The 18,237-nt window shown below is 46.6% G+C and overlaps 1 protein-coding gene across 13 annotated transcripts in view; it reads left to right on the top strand.

The window, feature by feature from the left end:
* The window catches only part of EPB41L3 (erythrocyte membrane protein band 4.1 like 3), a 114,198-nt gene that overhangs the window by 53,459 nt on the left and 42,502 nt on the right, over nt 1-18,237 (top strand). For all 13 annotated transcript variants that reach the window (XM_068147578.1, XM_068147577.1, XM_068147587.1 and 10 more), the window contains 4 exons: nt 8,535-8,639; nt 11,138-11,180; nt 13,833-13,908; nt 15,983-16,201. In XM_068147578.1, the coding sequence (XP_068003679.1) occupies nt 8,535-8,639; nt 11,138-11,180; nt 13,833-13,908; nt 15,983-16,201 (443 nt within the window). The remainder of the gene's footprint in view (nt 1-8,534; nt 8,640-11,137; nt 11,181-13,832; nt 13,909-15,982; nt 16,202-18,237) is intronic.

Below are 18,237 nucleotides of genomic sequence, written 5' to 3'. Positions count from 1 at the left end.
CAGGTCTTGTGAGAAGCAGCTGAGGGAGCTGGAGTTGTTGAGCCTGGACAAAAAGGAGGCTGAGGGGAGACCTTCTCACTCTGTATGACTCCTTGAAAGGAGGTTGGAGCAAGGCACGTATATTGGTCTCTTCTCCCTAGTAACAAGTGGTAGGATGAAAAGGAACAGCCTGAGGTTGCACCAGAGGAGGTTTAGGTTGGTTATCAGAGAAACTTCTTCACTAAAGGAGTTCTCAAACACTAGAACAGGCTGTCCAGGGAGGTGGTCAGTCACCATCCCTGGAGGTGTTTCAAAGCCACCGTGTGTGCCATCATTCCACCGAAGGAATCTAAATCAGAGTCAGTTCAGCTTGAGCCAGGCCTTGTGGAAATGATGCTGGTGTGGCACTTACAGGGCTGGAGCCAGAAGAGGAGAAGAAGAGCTTCCCCACAGCTCTTCACAGCTGGCAACATCTGGACCATGTGGTGTCCAGGGAAAAGGGCTCATAACCTTGATGGAAACACATAGCAAAGCAGTTAGCCAGCTGGAGTCTCCTGAGTTCCCTCCAGTTGATATTCAGCTGTTTTACAGAGTAGAGAAGAAACAAGAATCAAAACCAAGTTGTACCAAGGAAACAGCAGATTGGGCTTTAAATCTCACCTTTTGGCAGAGCAGAGGACAGGGTCACAATCAAATTACATGCTCAAAGTTTAAAATAACAAAAAAACCCAAACATTTGTGCATGTCCTCTCCACCTGCATTTTTTTTATCCAGTCCTCATATCTCTTGCCTTCCATTAATGCTTTCTGGAAATGATGTGGCCAGGGGAATGATGGCAGACCAAAAAACCTTCATGTTGCTACGTTGGAATCATTGGGCATTTTTCATAATGGTGAAAACCATTGAGAGGGGGCAGCCTACATTGGCAAACAGTTTCAGCTGCTCTGGAACTGCCTTTTCTAGGGAATAAATGATGAGCTGCAAACTTCCCAGTGAAGCGTTGCCTCCGGTTGCCTTCCCTTGGTGTGCCGGTTGGACACGAGCCAGGCATCAGGAGCATGTTCTCCATCTGCTGAAGTTTTTAACAGTTTTTCCGTTCATGCACACTCAAATCCAGTACTGCAAGGTTAACCTGTCTGCAGGAGCTCAGGAGAGAAGGATCTTTTACCACAGACAGAGGTCTGTTGGCACGAGGGGTCCATCCTTGTTGGTGGCCTGACTAAGGTGACACTGCATCAATCCCTCCACATTTCTCTTCTTTAGGCTCATTACTTGGGGTGGTCCTCACCCTAGAGTGGCTGCTGCTTCTTACTGGGGTGTCTGATGCAGCCAGCACCCAAACTCCACACATGTTTTTAAGCACTACTGGAATATAAATCACAACCAGTGGATGAAGGTCTTTGCTTACCATTTTCCTTCCCCAAAGCAGATGCTCAGATTTTGAAGGCTCCTGCTATTTCTGGACAATGTGTCCATTTCACCATCTACCTCATACCCATCACAGAATCCCAGCATGGTGGGGGTTGGAAGGGACCTCTGGAGATCATCTTGTCCAACTCCTCTGCTAAAGAATGGTCACCCACAGCAGGTTGCCCAGGATCACAATATCCAGGTAGGTTTGGAGTCTCTCTGGAGAAGGAGACTCCACAACTTCTCTGGGCAGTCTGCTCCAGGGCTCCAGCACCCTCACAGCAAAGAATTTTTTTCCTTCTGCTTAGATGGAACCTCCTTGGTTCCAGTTTGTGCCTGCTGGCCATTGTCCTGCTCTGGGCACCAGTGAATGAGTCTGGCCCTATCCTCTTGCCCCCCACCTTTTACATACTAATGAGCATTGAGAAGCTCCCCTCTCAGGCTGCTCTTCTCCAGACTAAACAGCTTCAGGTCCCTCAGCCTTTCGTCCTCACAGAGATGCTTCAGCCCCTCAGTGTCATCAAGGCCTCCACTGAACTCCCTCCTGTAGCTCCTTACCTTTCTTGAACTGGGGAGCCCAGAATTGGACCCAGAACTCCAGATGTTGGCCTCATCAGGACAGAGGAGCGGACAAGGACTTGCTGATCACAGTCCTTTTAATGCACCTCAGGAGGCCATTGACCTCCTTGGCCACAAGGGTACACTGCTGCTTGATGGGGTACTTATTGTCCACCAACACTCCCAGGTCCTTCTCCTTGGAGCGAGGTGAACCCCTCATCTGTACTGGTGCAGGGGATTATTCCTTCCCAGGGGCAGGACCCTACACTTGCCCTTGTTGAACTTCATGAGGTTCTCCTCTGCCCAACTCTCCAGCCTGTCCAGGTCTCACCAAATGGCAGCACAGCCTGATGGGGTGCCAGCACTCCTCCCAGTTTTCTATCATCAGCAAACTTGCTGAGGGTTCACTCTGTCCCTTCTTCCAGTTCATTGATGAATATGTCATCCTTCCAGAGAAGCTGCTGATTTTCAGGTCACGCTTCTGCCAAGCCTCCCGGCATTTTGTCACGTTTCCTGCCCTGCTTCTGTGTTACTCAAGTGCCTCTTACCTGCTCCAGCTCCCAGCTGAGCCATCTGATTTCATCTCCAGCTCTCTTGCTAGTTGCTCCCATTTTATAGGTGATGTACCCACCTTAACATTTGAAGTTGCTGCTTCCAGACCAAAACTAAGTCGCTCTTCACTTTATTATTACCCCCTGAAGACATTAGCTTCCATATAAAGTCCTCACACCTCACATGAGTGATTTCTCTCCAGCTCAGTTCCATGCAGTGCTCCCTAGGCTGCTTTTATGTTTCCTTATGCTTCTCTGTTGATACAGTGAACCAGCTATCCAAGATGGGACTGGGTGATGAGGACATACCTGCTTGCAAAGCAAAGCTTTGATGGGCAGCAAGATCTGTCTCTCAAGGTTTATCTTCCTCTGGCAGAAAGGGTTTTTGATCTGAAGTGGTGAAGCTTGAAGCACAGGCTATGCTGTTGTGCTTGACAACCCCAACATTGATGGTTTAATCCTATTCAGGGTACCTCAAATCTCCAAGCCTCATCATCACTCTGCCTCTCCTGCCTCAAGAGCATCTTTCTGTGTGATTTATTTCTGTTTTTCAGCCCAGTCTGGCAATGTAGGTCAGGGAGAGCTCTCTGGTTTTTGAGTTCAGATGGCGAGATTATGTGCTAAATCAGACTATGGCGACAGCAGAGACCTTTTTTAGCTGAAAATAAACAAAGTGTTTATGCTTGATTTTTGTTGATAGATGCCAGGAACTATTTCTGTTGGTTCTCCTCACTGGGGTGGTGCTGGGCTCCTGCATCATTAGCTGAGCTCACCCAAGTATAGGTAGAATAAGGACAATATTTCTATTTACACCAGGAGAGGTTTTGGTTAGACGTGAGGAACAATGTCTTCCCTAAAAGGGTTGACAGACTGCCCAGGGCAGTGGTGGAGTCCCCATCCCTGGAGGGATTTAAAAGCCATGTAAAAGTCATGCTGAGGGATATGATTTAATGGTGGACTTGGCAGTGCTTCACTGACAATTGGACTTGATGGTCTTTAAAGTTTCTTCCAACCAAAACAAGTCTGATTCCATGGTTTATAACTGCTATTGGAAAGCTTCAGCTGCTGTATTGAATCCCACTCAGCTTCCCACAGAGTGGCTTGCAGGAGGCAGTGGGGCAATCAGGAGGTATTAAGCCAATACATCAGCTGCACATCTGGTTAAAATCCAAGCCCAAAGAAGCTGTTTCCAAAGAAGCTGAGCAAGGAAGGTACTTTCACTGCAAAGCCTCCAACAGCATGGAATAAGGATCATTATTTGATGTCAGGATTTAGCACATCATAGAATCACAGAATCATTTTGGTTGGGAAAGACCTTTAAGATGATTGAATCAGATGCTGAACCAGTAGTCCAGTACTGCCAAGTCCACCATTGAACCATGTCCCTCAGCACCACATCTACAAGGCTTTGAAGCAACTCCAGGGATGGGGACTCCACCACTGCCCTGGGCAGCCGGTTCCAGGACTTGACTACACTTTCAGGGAAGAAATTTTTCATCATGTCCAACCTTAACCTCCCCTGGCACAACTTGAAGCTATTTCTTCTTGTCCTCTCCCTTGGAGGAAGAGACTGATTCCCACCTGGCTCGGAGCCCCTTGCAGGGAGTTATAAAGAGACAGAAGGTGTCCCTTGAGCCTCCTTTTGTCCAGACTAAACAACCCCAGTTCCCTCCCTTGCTTTTCGTAAGACTTGTTCTCCAGACCCTTTGCCAGCTTTGTTGCTCTTTGGACACACTCCACGCTTGCTGAGGGGCTTTGTGTGAGACTAATGAGTGTGCTGAGAATCAAGCTGTTGTTTGAGGAATAGCATCCACTCTTTTTGCCATGATGGCAGAGCAGGGCTTGCGAGCTGTTATCCAGATCTCAAGTTCTACAGCACAGCTTCTGTCGATGCTCTTGGGTTGCCCAAGCATTTGATGATCATCACATTTGACAGGGATTTCTGTAGCCCTAGTGCATATGTAGCCATGGCTGTTACTCTTCCACATATAGACATGCTCCAGAGTCCTTGTTATTTCTTAGGTGCCCCTTTTGCTGCTCTGCTTTGTCCTCAACTTGCAAACTCTCAGAGCTTGTGTGATGTCAGCCCTGGTGTGATCTCTGCTGCAGAAAGCAAAACCTCTCGTTTGGCCTGATGCCAGAATCATGACTAGGTCACCAATCTTCTTACTGGGATTTAGTATTTTTTTAGATTAGTGCTGGCTTTTGAGGACTGCAGGCTCAAAGGGCATTAAGGAAGGTTGCCTCTGATAAAAAAAAGATGTCATGTTACACAATGTCCTTGGCACTGGCTGCAGGTATATGACTGTAGCACCAACATTTCCTTGCATCAAGTGCATTCACACTGAAGAAAATACAAGTCTTTTGAACACAGCTTTTACACAATTAAATCTTCCTGAAATTGCCTAGCTCTTCATTCCCCTCACATTTGGCCAGGAAGAAAAGGACTTGGGAGTGTTGCTTGACAGCCAGCTGAAAATGAGCCAACATGTGCCCAGGTGGCCAAGAAGGCCAACAGCATTGTGGTGTGGATCAGGTATAGTGTGGCCAGCAAGACCAGGAAAGTGATTGAAGTTGTGGAATCTCCTTCTCTGGAGGCATTCAAAACCTGCCTGGGCATGTTCCCATGTGACCTACTACTAGGTCACAAAGGTGATCCTGCTCTGGCAGGGGGTTTGGACTAAATGATCTTCTGAGGTCTCTTCCACCCCTAGCATTCTGTGATTCTGTGACTCAGTGATTAACTGGTGGTTAGGAATACTTTCAACTCGTTGTCACAGTGAGAACTCTTTTCCCATAAATTCCCCCAGCTGAGTCTCCACATTGCTGAATTCCAACCTCCTGACAACAGACTTTCTCATTCTTTCCTTGTGAATTACCCAATTCACATGAAAATATGGTCAATCCCAGGAAAAAACACACAAGCAAACAAAAAAACCCACCCCAAACACATTAGAATCATAGAATCGTTTTGGTTGGAAGAGATCTTTGAGTCCAACCATTAACCCAGCACTGCCAGGTCATCACTGAACTATGTCCCTCAGCACCACATCTACACAGCTTTTAAATCTCTCCAGGAATGGGGACTCCACCACCTCCCTGAGCAGCCTGTTCCAGGACTTGACAACCCTTTTGGGGAAGAAGATGTGTCTTCATGGACAGCTATGTGCAAATCCTTTCTCTTTCAAATCCAGGTCCATAGGTGTAATACTTCTAGTCTGGAGAAAAGGGGACTGAGGGAAGACCTCTCTCTCTATGACTCTCCGAAAGGAAGTTGGAGCGAGGTGGGGACTGGTCTTTTCTCCCTGGTTACAAGTGATCAGACAAGGGGAAATGGCCTTAAATTGCACCAGGGGAGATTGAGGTTGGATATTAGAAGAAACTGCTTTACTGAAAGGGCTCTCAAACCCTGAAACAGGCTCCCCAGAGAGGTGGTCGAATGCCCATCCCTGGAGCTGTTTCAGAGACACAGAGGTGTGGTCCTGAGGGACATGGTCTATCACCAGCCTTGGTAGAGTTACATTATGGTTGGATTTGTAGATCTTAAAGGTCTTTCCCAACCAAAACAACTCTGGGATTTTACTTGTTCATCTTGCTGTGGTCCTAGACTGAGCAAAAGGGAGGTGAAGTTTTCTTTCATGATGCGCCCTGACCTTACAGTTACCACACTGTGGAGTTGATGGTTATTGGTGGCCAAAACAAATCCTGTTGTAGCATTTTGGCTGTGAGACTCTTTCTGAATGTGACCTCCTGCAGTTGGTATCAGGCAGGAGATACTTTCCCACCTGCATGCTGCAGCCAGCCCTGGCTCAGCATTTTGCATCCACATGAGACTGCAGCATTGGTGCAAAAATAGAAGCTCTCCAAAATGCGACACTTGGAAGGCTGCAGTTGCTTTCATTTCCAGGAAGCTAAGAGGGTTTCTTCACGCACTTCAGCTCTTCAGTCTTGTTCACTATCAGGGGGAGGAAGGTAATCTGCTCATGAGTAAAAATAGAGTAGGAGAGGAGACTGGCACACTGCACTTCAGTCAGATACACAGTGATTAACCCCTTGGTATCTACACAAAGGTGCATAAGGAGCCAAATATCAAGGCTGTGCTGGTTGGAAGGAACTAGGTGGCTCCTGGATCAGGCAGGACAATAGGTCAGGCCAGCTATGTGCATTGCCTGGCCAATGCCTTGAAATCCTCTGAGATCAGAGGTGTCTTGGTCTTGCTGAGATACGATCCCCATGCAGCAGTGCCCCTCCAAGGAGAAATCTGACAGACAGAGGATTGGATTTTTGCTGATGGTACCAAACTGGGAGGAGTGCTGCCACCCCATCAGGCTGTGCTGCCGTTCTGTGAGACCTGGACAGAGGGGAACCTCATGAAGTTCAACAAGGGGAAGTGTAGGTCCTGCACCAGGGGAGGAATAAACACCTGCACCAGTACAGGTGAGAGCTTGACCTGCAGGAAACCAGCCCCAGGGAGAAGGACTTGGGAGTGCTGTTGACAAATTTGCCATGAGTTAGCAGTGTGCTCCTCTGGCCGAGAAGGCTAATCGTGTCCCAGGGTGCACAAAGAAGACAGGGTGAGGGTCTCTTCCCCCCACTACTCTCCCCTAGTGAGGCCACATCTGGAGTCCAAGGTGCAGTGTGATGCTCCCCAGTTCAAGAGAGCCAGGGAACTACTGGAGAGTCCAGCTGAGGCTCCAGAGATGCTGAGGGGACTGCAGTATTTCTGTGAGGAGGAAAGGCTGAGAAACCTGGAGCTGTTTAGCCTGGAGAAGAGAAGACTTCCCTTTAGCTTAGGGAAGCAGGTGGTGGTGAAACAGTAACCCAAATAGTTTTGAATTGTTCATCATATTCCTAGTGAGGAGCAGCTGGGGAAGCTTGGGTCGATAAGCCTGGAGAAAAAGAGGCTTGGGGGAGAACACCTCATTCTCTACAACTCCCTGAAGGTCAGTTGGAGCCAGCTGGGGGTTGGTCTCTTCTCCCAGAGAAGAAGCACTAGGATGAGAAGAAACAGCGCTAAGTTGTGCAAGGGGAGGGTTAAGTTGGACAGTAGGAAAAATTTCTTCCTCTGAATGGTTGTAAAGCACTGCAACAGGCTGCCCAGGGCACTGCTGGAGTCCCCATCCCTGGAGGGATTTCAGAGCCATGTAAATGTGGTTTAGTGGTGACCTTGCAGTGCTGAATTAACAGCTGGATTTGATGATCCAGCCTAAATGATTTTGTGATCTATGATCATTAATGCATCTCAGGGCTGGCAGGTGTAGTTTCTAGAGGACATTTCTGTCTGGTGGGGGGGTTTTGGATATTTTGTCTCAATGTCACGTGTAACACTGAGAACTCAGATGACCTGCATTTTCACTATCCAATACCAGGGATACTATGAAGCTTCTGCTAAGGTCTGCCAGTGAGAGATCTTCTCATCTAATGTGTCAGCAGTAAAGAAGGTTAGTGGGACACTGGAAAGCTGCTTTCCTACCCACCTGTGCTCCTATTGAGACACTGGGCTCTTCCAGAGATTTCAATAGATGTTGTTACTGTGTTTCCAATATATTAGACCCAAAAGGATCCTGGAATCACTCCACATTGTCACCAAAGTAAGAAAGATCTCCACATTTGATTTTTCCTCCAGTGATCACCCCTCAGTAACAGCTCTGAGCAGGAATAGTTGTTAGCATTGTTGGTTGCTGCCATTGCATACAAAGAACATTCTGGTCTGTGGAGATACGACTACAGTCTGCATTTGAAGTTGCAGTTTCTGAAGGACATGAGAGAGCTTCTCCTTCAGACTCAAACCATGGCATATACTGACTTATTTTCAGGTGCACAAGAAGACCTGGACTTCCAAATAAAGCAGATGTACCCCATCCAGCTGAGATTTATGAAGCTCCGGGTCAACAAGTTGGAAAGACACAGGAGTAGAATTAAATCATTTTGGAGTTACTGCTTTGAGAATGATTTTGGGTTTATTTTGAGGATTGTTGCTGGTATTACTTCATTTTGTAAGAGTGATTTTTGTTTTCCCTTGTTTATTTCCCACAGAAACGTTCCAGAGGTCAAGTGCTGTTCGACAAAGTCTGCGAGCATCTGAACCTCCTGGAAAAAGACTACTTTGGGCTGACCTACAGGGACACAGAAAACCAAAAGGTAACCCACAAAACCCTGGCTGTTCTTTGGAGTGTGGACATCAGAACTCCCCAAGACCCCTCCAGACTGTTTCAAGCAGTGCAGGAGGTTTTTTTATCTTCTTTGGCAAGTTCCATAGAGGTGACTCGAGCTGTCATAACTCAGCAACTCGGGAGCATCCCCCTATTTTCCTGGCATCCCTCTTCTCTGACTGTTTGTGACATGAAAGAATTACAGCATCTAGCTGGTTCCTTTTCTTTTATGATTTATTTCATGACTGCCATCAGATTTACATTCGTAGATACACTATTAATAATACTCAAATAGGACTTAATAATACTGTGCTTGGGATACAGACAGGCAGGGCTTGATTGACTTCTGCTAACTACTTAGATAAAGCAAGGCTTTGAGTCTTGACTTTATATTCACATTAGGGTGACTATAAGGTGGAGACAATATTTTTAGCAAGGCCTTTTGTTGACAGGACAAGGGGTGATGGGTTTAAACTAAAAGAGGGAGATTCAGACTAGAGAGAAAGAAGAAACTGTTTAAAATTAGGGTAGTGAGACACTGGCAGAGGTTGCCCAGAGGTGGTTGAATCCCCAGCCCTGGGACCATTCTAAGTCAGTTTGGACAGGGCTCTGAGCAACCTGCTCTAGTTGTAGATGTCCCTGCTGACTGCAGGGGAATTGGATCAGATCACCTTGAAAGGTCCCTTCCCACCCAAAACAGTCAATGATTTTGTGTCTCTACGATTTATAATGCTAGATGTCAATGATTCTGTGCTTATTGTTGATGCAACCAAAGACATGTCTTCAGAAGTAGTTGATAGGAACAATTAATCACATTCTGCTTATCTGCATCTCAACTTCAGTATGAAATAGTCTATGAAATGTCCAAGGTGATCTAACCTACAGGTGATATATATATATCTTACTTTGGACATGTTATGATGAGAGACTATCAAAGGATAATTTAAAACATTCTGTGTGGTTTTGGTGTTCTAAGATAAATATTTTGAAAGAAAGCAGCACCAGAACCTCTGAGCGATATGAGCAGTAGCCCAGCAGACTTCACCAACTGGAGCTGTTTTCTTTGCATGTCCTGAATGCTCTTCCATGACACAGCTGAGCTCTTGCCGCTTCTTTAACTGCTGATGACTTGTTCACACACCAACCATTACCATGAGGGTAGTAGAACACTGGAATAGGTTGCCCAGGGAGGTAGTTGAGGCCCCATCCCTAGAGATACTCAAGGTGAGGCTTAACAGGGGTTGGGGCAACCTGGTCTAGTTGAGGACCCCCCTGCTTACTGCAGAGGGAGTTGAACTAGATGAACTTTGGAGGCCCCTTCCAATCCAGACCATTCTATTATTCTTTTCATTTCAGTTCTGTATGGTACAAATCAGTCCTTTTGTCTCCCTTTTCCCCTTTTTTTATAGACTTCTAAATGTGAGGATTTTGGGTTTGGTTCAGGAAATCACCTAAGCAGACCCTTGGTGCAAGATAACACTTTAGCATATGTGTAGTTTTGAGTTGTGGTAGAAGTTAAGCAGATGCTTAAGTGCATTTCCAGCCAGATGTGCTTGCCTGCACTGGAAATAGAAGAATTTATTTAGTATTAACAGATGGTTTAGAAGCACTAAACATTTATAGACCACCAGTTACTTTGCAAAGCTAAACAGCTAAAAGAATTTAACTGCTGACCACCACATTTATTGACCAATAACATGCATACTTTTAATGTCAGAGTACTTAGCAAGTCACCTCCATCCTCTGCCAGAGAGCTTCCATCCAGACAAGATCTGTCCCCACATCACATATTGTCTTTGAAAACAGAGATGCTGACACAGCTTTAAGTCCTTAGTGCATGGTGTGCTGGTGCACAGAAAGAGCTGGAGCTCTTCACCCTCCTGTTTTGCATCACACACCCAGTTTGGACAGCTGCAAAATGGTTGTTTTTGTTGGGGGAGGATTGTTGTGTTCTGCTTGTTTGATATTTCTTTAGTGTGGAGGTTTTTTTCCCCTCCAGATTTATTTGTTTATCTTTCTTTGGAACTTTCCAAGGGGAGGGCAACTTTCTGTTCTGGGCTGTGTGACACATTTTAAATGCTGTTTACATAGCTGTTTCATCCAATGTCTAGATAATAGAATATTTAAACATCCAATTGATTCTCTTAGAGGACAAAGCAGCAGCAGCAGAACTAAGAGAGCTCAAGCTGCTTGCACACCTCCTCCCAAGGAATTCCATCTCCTTTTTGGCATCCATCCTTGACATCCACACATCACCATGATGATTCCATGTGTTGTCATGATGATTCCCCACCTTCTTGGCAAGGAGGTCAATAAAAATCCTTCTTCTACCCAGGTCCACATCTTGGAAGTTAGTGTTCCCCCTGCCTGCCTGCCGCAGGAGGAAGGGGTTGCAGACCTTTGCTCTGACTCATAGCACTGCTTTAAAAATAATATTTGTTGTGTGTTCTCATTCAAACTGAAAAAAAGGAACCATTTTCTTTGCAGAATTGGTTGGACCCTGCCAAGGAAATCAAGAAGCAGATCCGAAGTAAGTTTGTTATTGGTCACATTGTTTATTTCAGGGGGGGCTGGGAAACTTCCATCCTGGTGTATCAGGATCTCAAAAACCTGCGTAAAAAAGGATTTTTCCCACAATCAGTGATTGTGATGATGGCAAACCCTGTGCACTGAGCATCTTTTAGATCTTCTGAGGAGCAGCTGAGGGAACTGGGGTTGTTCAGCCCAGAGAAAAGGAGGCTGAAAGGAAACCTCGCTCTTCATAACTCCATGAAAGAAGGTTAGAGTCAGGTGGAGATTAGGGAGAGGAGAGTAATGACAGAAAACATGGAAGTGGCCTCCAGTATCTCACCACCCTCATGGTGAAGAATTTCTTCCTAACATCCAATCTGAATCTACCCATTTCTATTTTTTTTTCCATTCCCCCTAGTCCTATCATTACCTGACCTCAAAGTCCCTCACCTGCCCCATTTTCCCCCTTCTTCCCCTCAAAATTCAGAGCACCTGGGCTCTGTTGGAGACTCCTCCCACCCCAGGTGTGGCCACTTGGCCCTCCCTACCCACTCCCCTTTTTAATCCCTCCCAAGAGAGGCAGAAGCCCCAGGTTGAGCCCTTCTGGGCTGAGGGATCCTCCTCTCATCACCGGTGAGTCCTCATGGTGCACACTGGGTGATGGTGGTGGTGACAACAAAGGCCGGGGGGCCTGGTGGCCCCCCGGTTGTTAGGGCAATGATTGATGACTCCTCCAGTATCATCCACGGGTGCTGGCTGGGCCTCCTTACTGGGGCTGAGCTCCTCTGTGTGGTGTCTTGGCTGGTTGAAGGTCTTGCCCCTGGCTCTGGGATAAATGGCTTTTGAACAGCTCAGTGGTTGAACTTAGCCATTCAGGAGCCTCTCCAAGGAAAAAACTTTGGCCTGCCTTTTGTGCATCTGTCTCTATGACTTGGGCAGGAGAACCTCAGCAGTGCTTTTTCTTCTAGAGAATGATCTCTTTTGGTGCTTGTGCTTTCACAAAGCAAATGCATCTGGTGGTTCACATTTGTTGGGTCAGGACTAGCAGGTGGATCATTTCCCTCTCCAAGATTCAGAGGGTTAATTAACACTGTCTGGGAGACTTCCCCACACACTGTAAGCAACCAAACATTTCCACCAGTGTTATTTTCATAAACATAATCCAAGGGCTGGAGCCCCTCTGCTGTAAGGACAGGCTGAGAGAGCTGGAGTTCTTCAGCCTGGAGAAGAGAAGGCTCTGGGGAGACCTCATTGTGGCCTTTCAGGACTTAAAGGAAAGTTTGGGACAGATTTTTAGCAAGGCCTGTTATGACAGGGGGAGGAGTGATGGGTTTAAACTAAAAAAGAAGAAAGTGTTTTATGCTGAGGGTAGTGAGACCCTGTCCCAGGCTGCCTGGAGAGGTGGTAGATGCCCCATAGAATCGCTGTAGTTGGCAACAACCTTCAAGATCAAGTCCAACCAATGATTGGACTTGGAACCATGGAACCACTGGACCATTGGAACCATTCCAGATCAGGATGTTTGGAGCTCTGAGCAACCTGCTCTTCTTGCAGATGGCCCTGCTTACTTCAGGGGTTTGGACTAGGTATCCTTTAAAGGCCCTTTCCAATACAAACCATTCTATGTTTTAAAGCTAATGCTTCAAGAAAAGCTTCACAAACTGATGATCCAAACTGGTATCCATCCCATGGGTCACCTAAACTTACCCATCAAGAAACACACAATCACAAAATCATTAAGGTTGTAGAAGACCTCCAAGGTCAACCATTAACCTAAGACTGTCAAGCCCACCACTAAACCATATTCCTCAGCACCAGTTGCCTAGTGTTCTGTAGTTTTCTGGTCATGCTCTCTTTGTCCTTGCCGGTTTACCTCCACAGTGATTTATTTTTGCTGGAGATGGCAGCAATGTGCTGAGGCAGCAACACTGAGAAGATACTGTGAGCTGGTTTGAGCAAGCAGACCTCAGCACATCACCTCCAGAGCTCCTCCTATTCTGACTTGGAGTTTCCAGCACCTCTTGGGTTTGGGTTGTTGGGTTTTAAAGCTTTGGATGGGCTGTGTTTGGAGATGGATAATTCCATGAGCATTGTTTTCAGACTGAGGGGATTTTTTTAGTGTTAGAAATAAATTCTTGTTCCCTGAGGAGTCTCCCTTGGGTGGGAATCGTACTAAATACAAAAAGAGCTGTAAGATCTGATCTAATACTGTTATTGTGAGAGGGATAATTAGTGTCTTCAGAATGATGTATAGGGAAAAGATACTAAATCCTGTTCTTCTGGACTGAATAGAGTAGACAGTTTGGAAGAGACCGTCAAGATCATCGCGTCCAACCTATCATCCAACACCAACTAATCAACTAAACCATGCAACCAAGCACCGTGTCAAGTCTCCTCCTGAACACCTCCAGTGATAGTGACCCCACCACCTCCTCGGGCAGCCCATTCCAATGGGCAATCACTCTCTCTGTGAAGAACTTCTTCCTAACCTCCAGCCTAAACCTCCCCTGGCGCAGCCTGAGACTGTGTCCTCTTGTTCTGGTACTGGTTGCCTGGGAGAAGAGACCAACCTCTTCCTGTTGGAGCACTTGAAGTCTGCTGGTATCAAAGAGCATGAACAGCCCCCTTTGTACTGACAGTGTCCTTTCAGTCACTCTCTGTTCTTTTCCAGGTGGTGCTTGGCAGTTTGCATTCAATGTGAAATTCTACCCTCCGGACCCTGCCCAGCTATCTGAAGATATTACCAGGTGTTTAAAACATTAAATACCTTCCAGAAGGGGCTTAAAAGCTGTTTGTAGTAGCATTTACACTCTAATTATCCAAGGAAAGGAATGCTTTGTATTCCCACTGGCTTCCTTCCTCTTATGAGTTTATGGAAAACATGCAGTGCCTTGGCAGAATGGACGCTGTGAACAGTGTCTGTCCTCTGAGCTAAGACCTTTGTATAGCTTAACCCTGGTAAGGATCAGGGCTGGACTGACCACCAGATTAGTGCCAGAGGCTCTCTATCAACCCCTCTATGTTCCCAAAGGGAAGAGAAGGGTAAGAGGGAGGAAGAGAGATAAGCTGATGGGTTGGGAAAGGAACTAAACCAGCTGGGATGGAAAGAAGAATGTGGTGGTTGAAATTCACACACACACCCCAACACTGAAATCCAATTAAAAAGAGACAATGACATACACACCAGTATCTAACCCTTAATGGCAATGGCATCACCATTGTCACCATTGATGCTAGGAGCAAGCACTGGGCAAGTCCCAGACTGAACTCAGCAGCAGCAGGTGGGAACTGGATCCTGGATTCAGGAACACAGGCATTAGAATCAAAAGCAGAAGGGACACCTGCCTTTGAAGAAGGAGCTTGACCCCGGTGATCCCTCATCTTGATCCTGAAGATGCCATCCATTCGATGGAATCCTGTGTTGGTTGAGGCTCACCTGTTCTGTTCTCTTCTCCCACCCTCAAGGTGGGGCACTAGATGTGGCAGTGCCCTCAATCTGCACAGGCAAGTCTAAACCAGAGCCTTTCTGCAGCCGAGCCCAGTAACTCTCCCCATCAGCACTCTCACTTGCTAGCAGCCACTGTCTGCAAACCTGCCCTGAGCTTCAGAAAGTGCCCTCACTGAGCTGAGACAGAGCTGAGAAGGTCAACCCCCTGCCCAGAATTGGTTCTGGCCTAGCTCAAACAAGGACAAACCCTAAAATTCCAGTTTTCCAACACACATTTCCCTGAGAGTTGATTTTAATTTTCACAAAGATATCCAGTGCCCACTTTCTGGTCACAAGTTGATACTGTAAGTAAAATCCTAACTATGAAAGGAAAGAGGTGGGTCAATAGTAATCCTGTGTGTCATTTTTTTGTCATTTAACAAGGGAAGCATTTGATGTGCACGTTGTCAGGAATATGGTGCTGATGACCAGCTGCTCCCTGCTCTGTGAGTCACTGCTGCACCTCTGCTCTCTACTTTTGTATTCAGGTTGCAGCTACAACCCAAAACAACCCCTCATATGTTTTCATTTGTGGTGTAAAGCAGGAAAACTTCTGAACTCTGATGAGTTTTGTGTCTTCAGCCAACCATTCTCTATCCTGTTCTGATAACATTTTGCAACCTGTGCATCATTTTAGCCTGCCTTGCTTTGTGGACTACTTGTCGCTTTACGGGTAGCGTGAAGCCCTTGGCTTCAATCAGAGGTCACTTGTACTAGGCACTACACAGAGAGACACTGTGCCAAGAGCTTCCGCTTCAGCAGAGGTCTACAAAAAGAAAGGAAAACGCTCTTGTAATCCCTCAAATCTCCCCTGGAAGCTCTTTGTCTTCACCAGCAAGCCAGCACTCTTCTGTTTTTCCATCTTTGCTTCCACATTGCACTGCCTATGACCATGTTTTTGACAGCATTTGCTGTTTGGGTGTGGTTTTGAGGAGGCTCATGACTTTGCCAAGGAGACAACTGAATTTTTTTGAGCACCTTGGAGTTCAGCTGCCCTTCAATGGACAGTATTTGGGGGGGTGAATTAGTTCTGGGTTTTTTTTCTTAAAGAAAATAATTTTAAGGTTGCTGTGTGTCTTAGTGATTTATGATGGAAACCTGGTACGTTTAATGGGTAATTCTCCATCCAGATCACTAAAGGAAGTAATAAACTCTTTTAATAAGACATCTCCATCCTGCTTTATAAAGATAATTTATGTGTAGCAACATCTAATTTAAGAAGAAAAAAAAACCTTGGGGTTGGGAACTGTCTGTGAATGAGTACCGGAGCCAAAGCCACTTGGGTGATGCTCCCTGAGGGAGAACTTCAGAGCCACTTTGGTGCTTTGTTGCAGGTACTACCTCTGCTTGCAGCTGAGAGATGACATCGTGTCGGGCCGGCTGCCCTGCTCCTTTGTCACCCTGGCCCTGCTGGGCTCCTACACCGTGCAGTCGGAGCTCGGCGACTACGACCCTGATGAGTACGGCAGCGACTACATCAGCGAGTTCCGCTTCGCACCCAATCACACAAAAGAGCTGGAGGATAAAGTGATTGAGCTGCACAAGAGCCACAGGTAGATACAGAACATCAGCAGGGGCTGTAGCCTGCCTTCAGGGACCTCCACTTATCTACTGTGCTAAGAATATTTTGTGGACATGGCTCCTCTCCATGTCTTCAGTTACAGAAGAATTTTGCACAGAATCTTAGTGTGGTGGGGGTTGGAAGGGACCTCTGGAGATCATCTAGTCCAAGCCCCCTACTAGATCAGGGTCACCTACAGCAGGTTGCTCAAGAACACAGTGTCCAGGAGGGTTTGGAATCTCTCCAGAGAAGGAGACTCCACAGCCTCTCTGGGCAGCCTGCTCCAGGGCTCTGTGGCACCCTCACAGGAAAGAATTTTTTCCTCATCGTCAGATGGAACCTCCTGGGTTCTAGTTTGTGCCTTTTGCCCCTTGTTCTGTCACTGGGCACCACTGACAAGAGTCTGGCCCCATCCTCTTGCCCCGCACCGTTTAGCACTTGCTAAACATTAAGAAGTTCCCTTCTCAGGCTGCTCTTCTGCAGGCTAAACAACCCCAGGTCTCTCAGCCTTTCTTCCTCACAGAGATGCTCCATGCCCTTCAGCATCTTCCATAGTCTCTGCTGGACTCTCTCCAATAGTTCCTTATGTCTCAAACTTGGGAGCCCAGAATTGGATGCAGTACTGCAGGTGCAGTCAGAAAGTTATGTCAGCATACAGGGATCCCCAGAAATCAGTGGGAGAAGTCACATGACCTGAGGAGCATGATAGATGGCTATAGCCTGCTTCATAAAGACAGGCAGAGTAGAAGAAGTGGAGCAGTGGCACTGTATTAAAGGGAACCTTGAATATATTGAAGTCAACCATGGTAGTCATGGAAGCCCTATCAAATGCCTCTGAGCCAAAATTTGAGGGGTCATCTCCAAGAGAGACCTTACAGTAGGTATCTGACACAAGCAGGGAGGCAATACTGGAGTCATTTAAGCAAGCTTCAGGACCACAAAACCTGTTTATTTTGGAAGACTTTAACTACCCAGACATTTTCTGGAGGAACAATAAAGCACCTCACCTGTCATCCATCAAAGTTTTTGGTATGCATAGAGGACTCCTTCCTCATACAAAGGTTAGATGTGCCAACCAGGAATGAGGCACTGCTGGTCTTGCTGCCCACTAACCAAGAAAACCTGCTGTGTAATATCTTGGGTAGTAACAGCCTCAGCTGCAGTGATCAGAGTGAAATTCAGGATACTAGTGAGCACACTAAAGGTTAGTTCCAAAACAGAGGGTTTAGATTTTAGAAGAGCAAACTTCAGCAGGCTCAGGGCTCAACTGGAAGGGATCCGATGGGAAGCTTCTATGGAGGATAAAGGTGCTAGCAAGTGCTGAGAGTTTTGCAGGAATGCTCTCCTAGACACACAAAACTAGTTCTTCCCCTCTAGAGTCAGGGGAAGTAGACAGAACAAGAGACCTCCTTGGTTTAGCTGTGAGCTTCTAGGTCTGTTCAGAACCAAAAGGGAAATGTAGCAGAGATGGAAAAGTAGAACACTACCTATTGGAGATTACAAGTGCATTACCAGGGTATGCAGAGATGCAGACAAAAAGGCAAAAGCTCAGCTTGAGCTAGAATTGGCCCTTCAAGAAAGGCTTCTTCAGATATATTAGCAACAAGCAGAAACAGAGGCTACAGGCCCACAATTAAACAGGAAAGGTGAACTAATCACCAACAATGCTGAAAAGCCCTCTAGAGGTCCTCAACATCTTGGTCCTTACCAATGCAGTTGGGTCCCAGTCCATGGGAATAAAAATGCAGGTTGATGCAGACACAGACCTGCCTTCAGGGAAGAGTTGGTGTGTCAGCTATTACAGGAGCCTGACCTGTACAAATCAGTGGGACTAGATGCCATCCACCCAAGGGTGCTGAGAACTGGCTGATGTTGTTGCAAGGCTGCTCTCCATAATCTGTGAGAACTCATGGAGATCAGGAGATATCCTTTAAGACTGGAAGAAGGCTAATGACACCCCCATCTACAAGTAGGGTTCCAAATAGGACCCATTTAATTATAGACCTCATTTCAATCCCTGGGAAAATT

This window comes from Melanerpes formicivorus, unplaced genomic scaffold (assembly GCF_026170545.1).
Source record: "Melanerpes formicivorus ecotype bairdi unplaced genomic scaffold, bMelFor1.0.p_v2 SCAF_15, whole genome shotgun sequence".
Lineage (NCBI taxonomy): Eukaryota > Metazoa > Chordata > Aves > Piciformes > Picidae > Melanerpes > Melanerpes formicivorus.
Note: the sequence above shows the minus strand (reverse complement) of the source record. Positions and strands in the feature narration are given on the sequence as shown.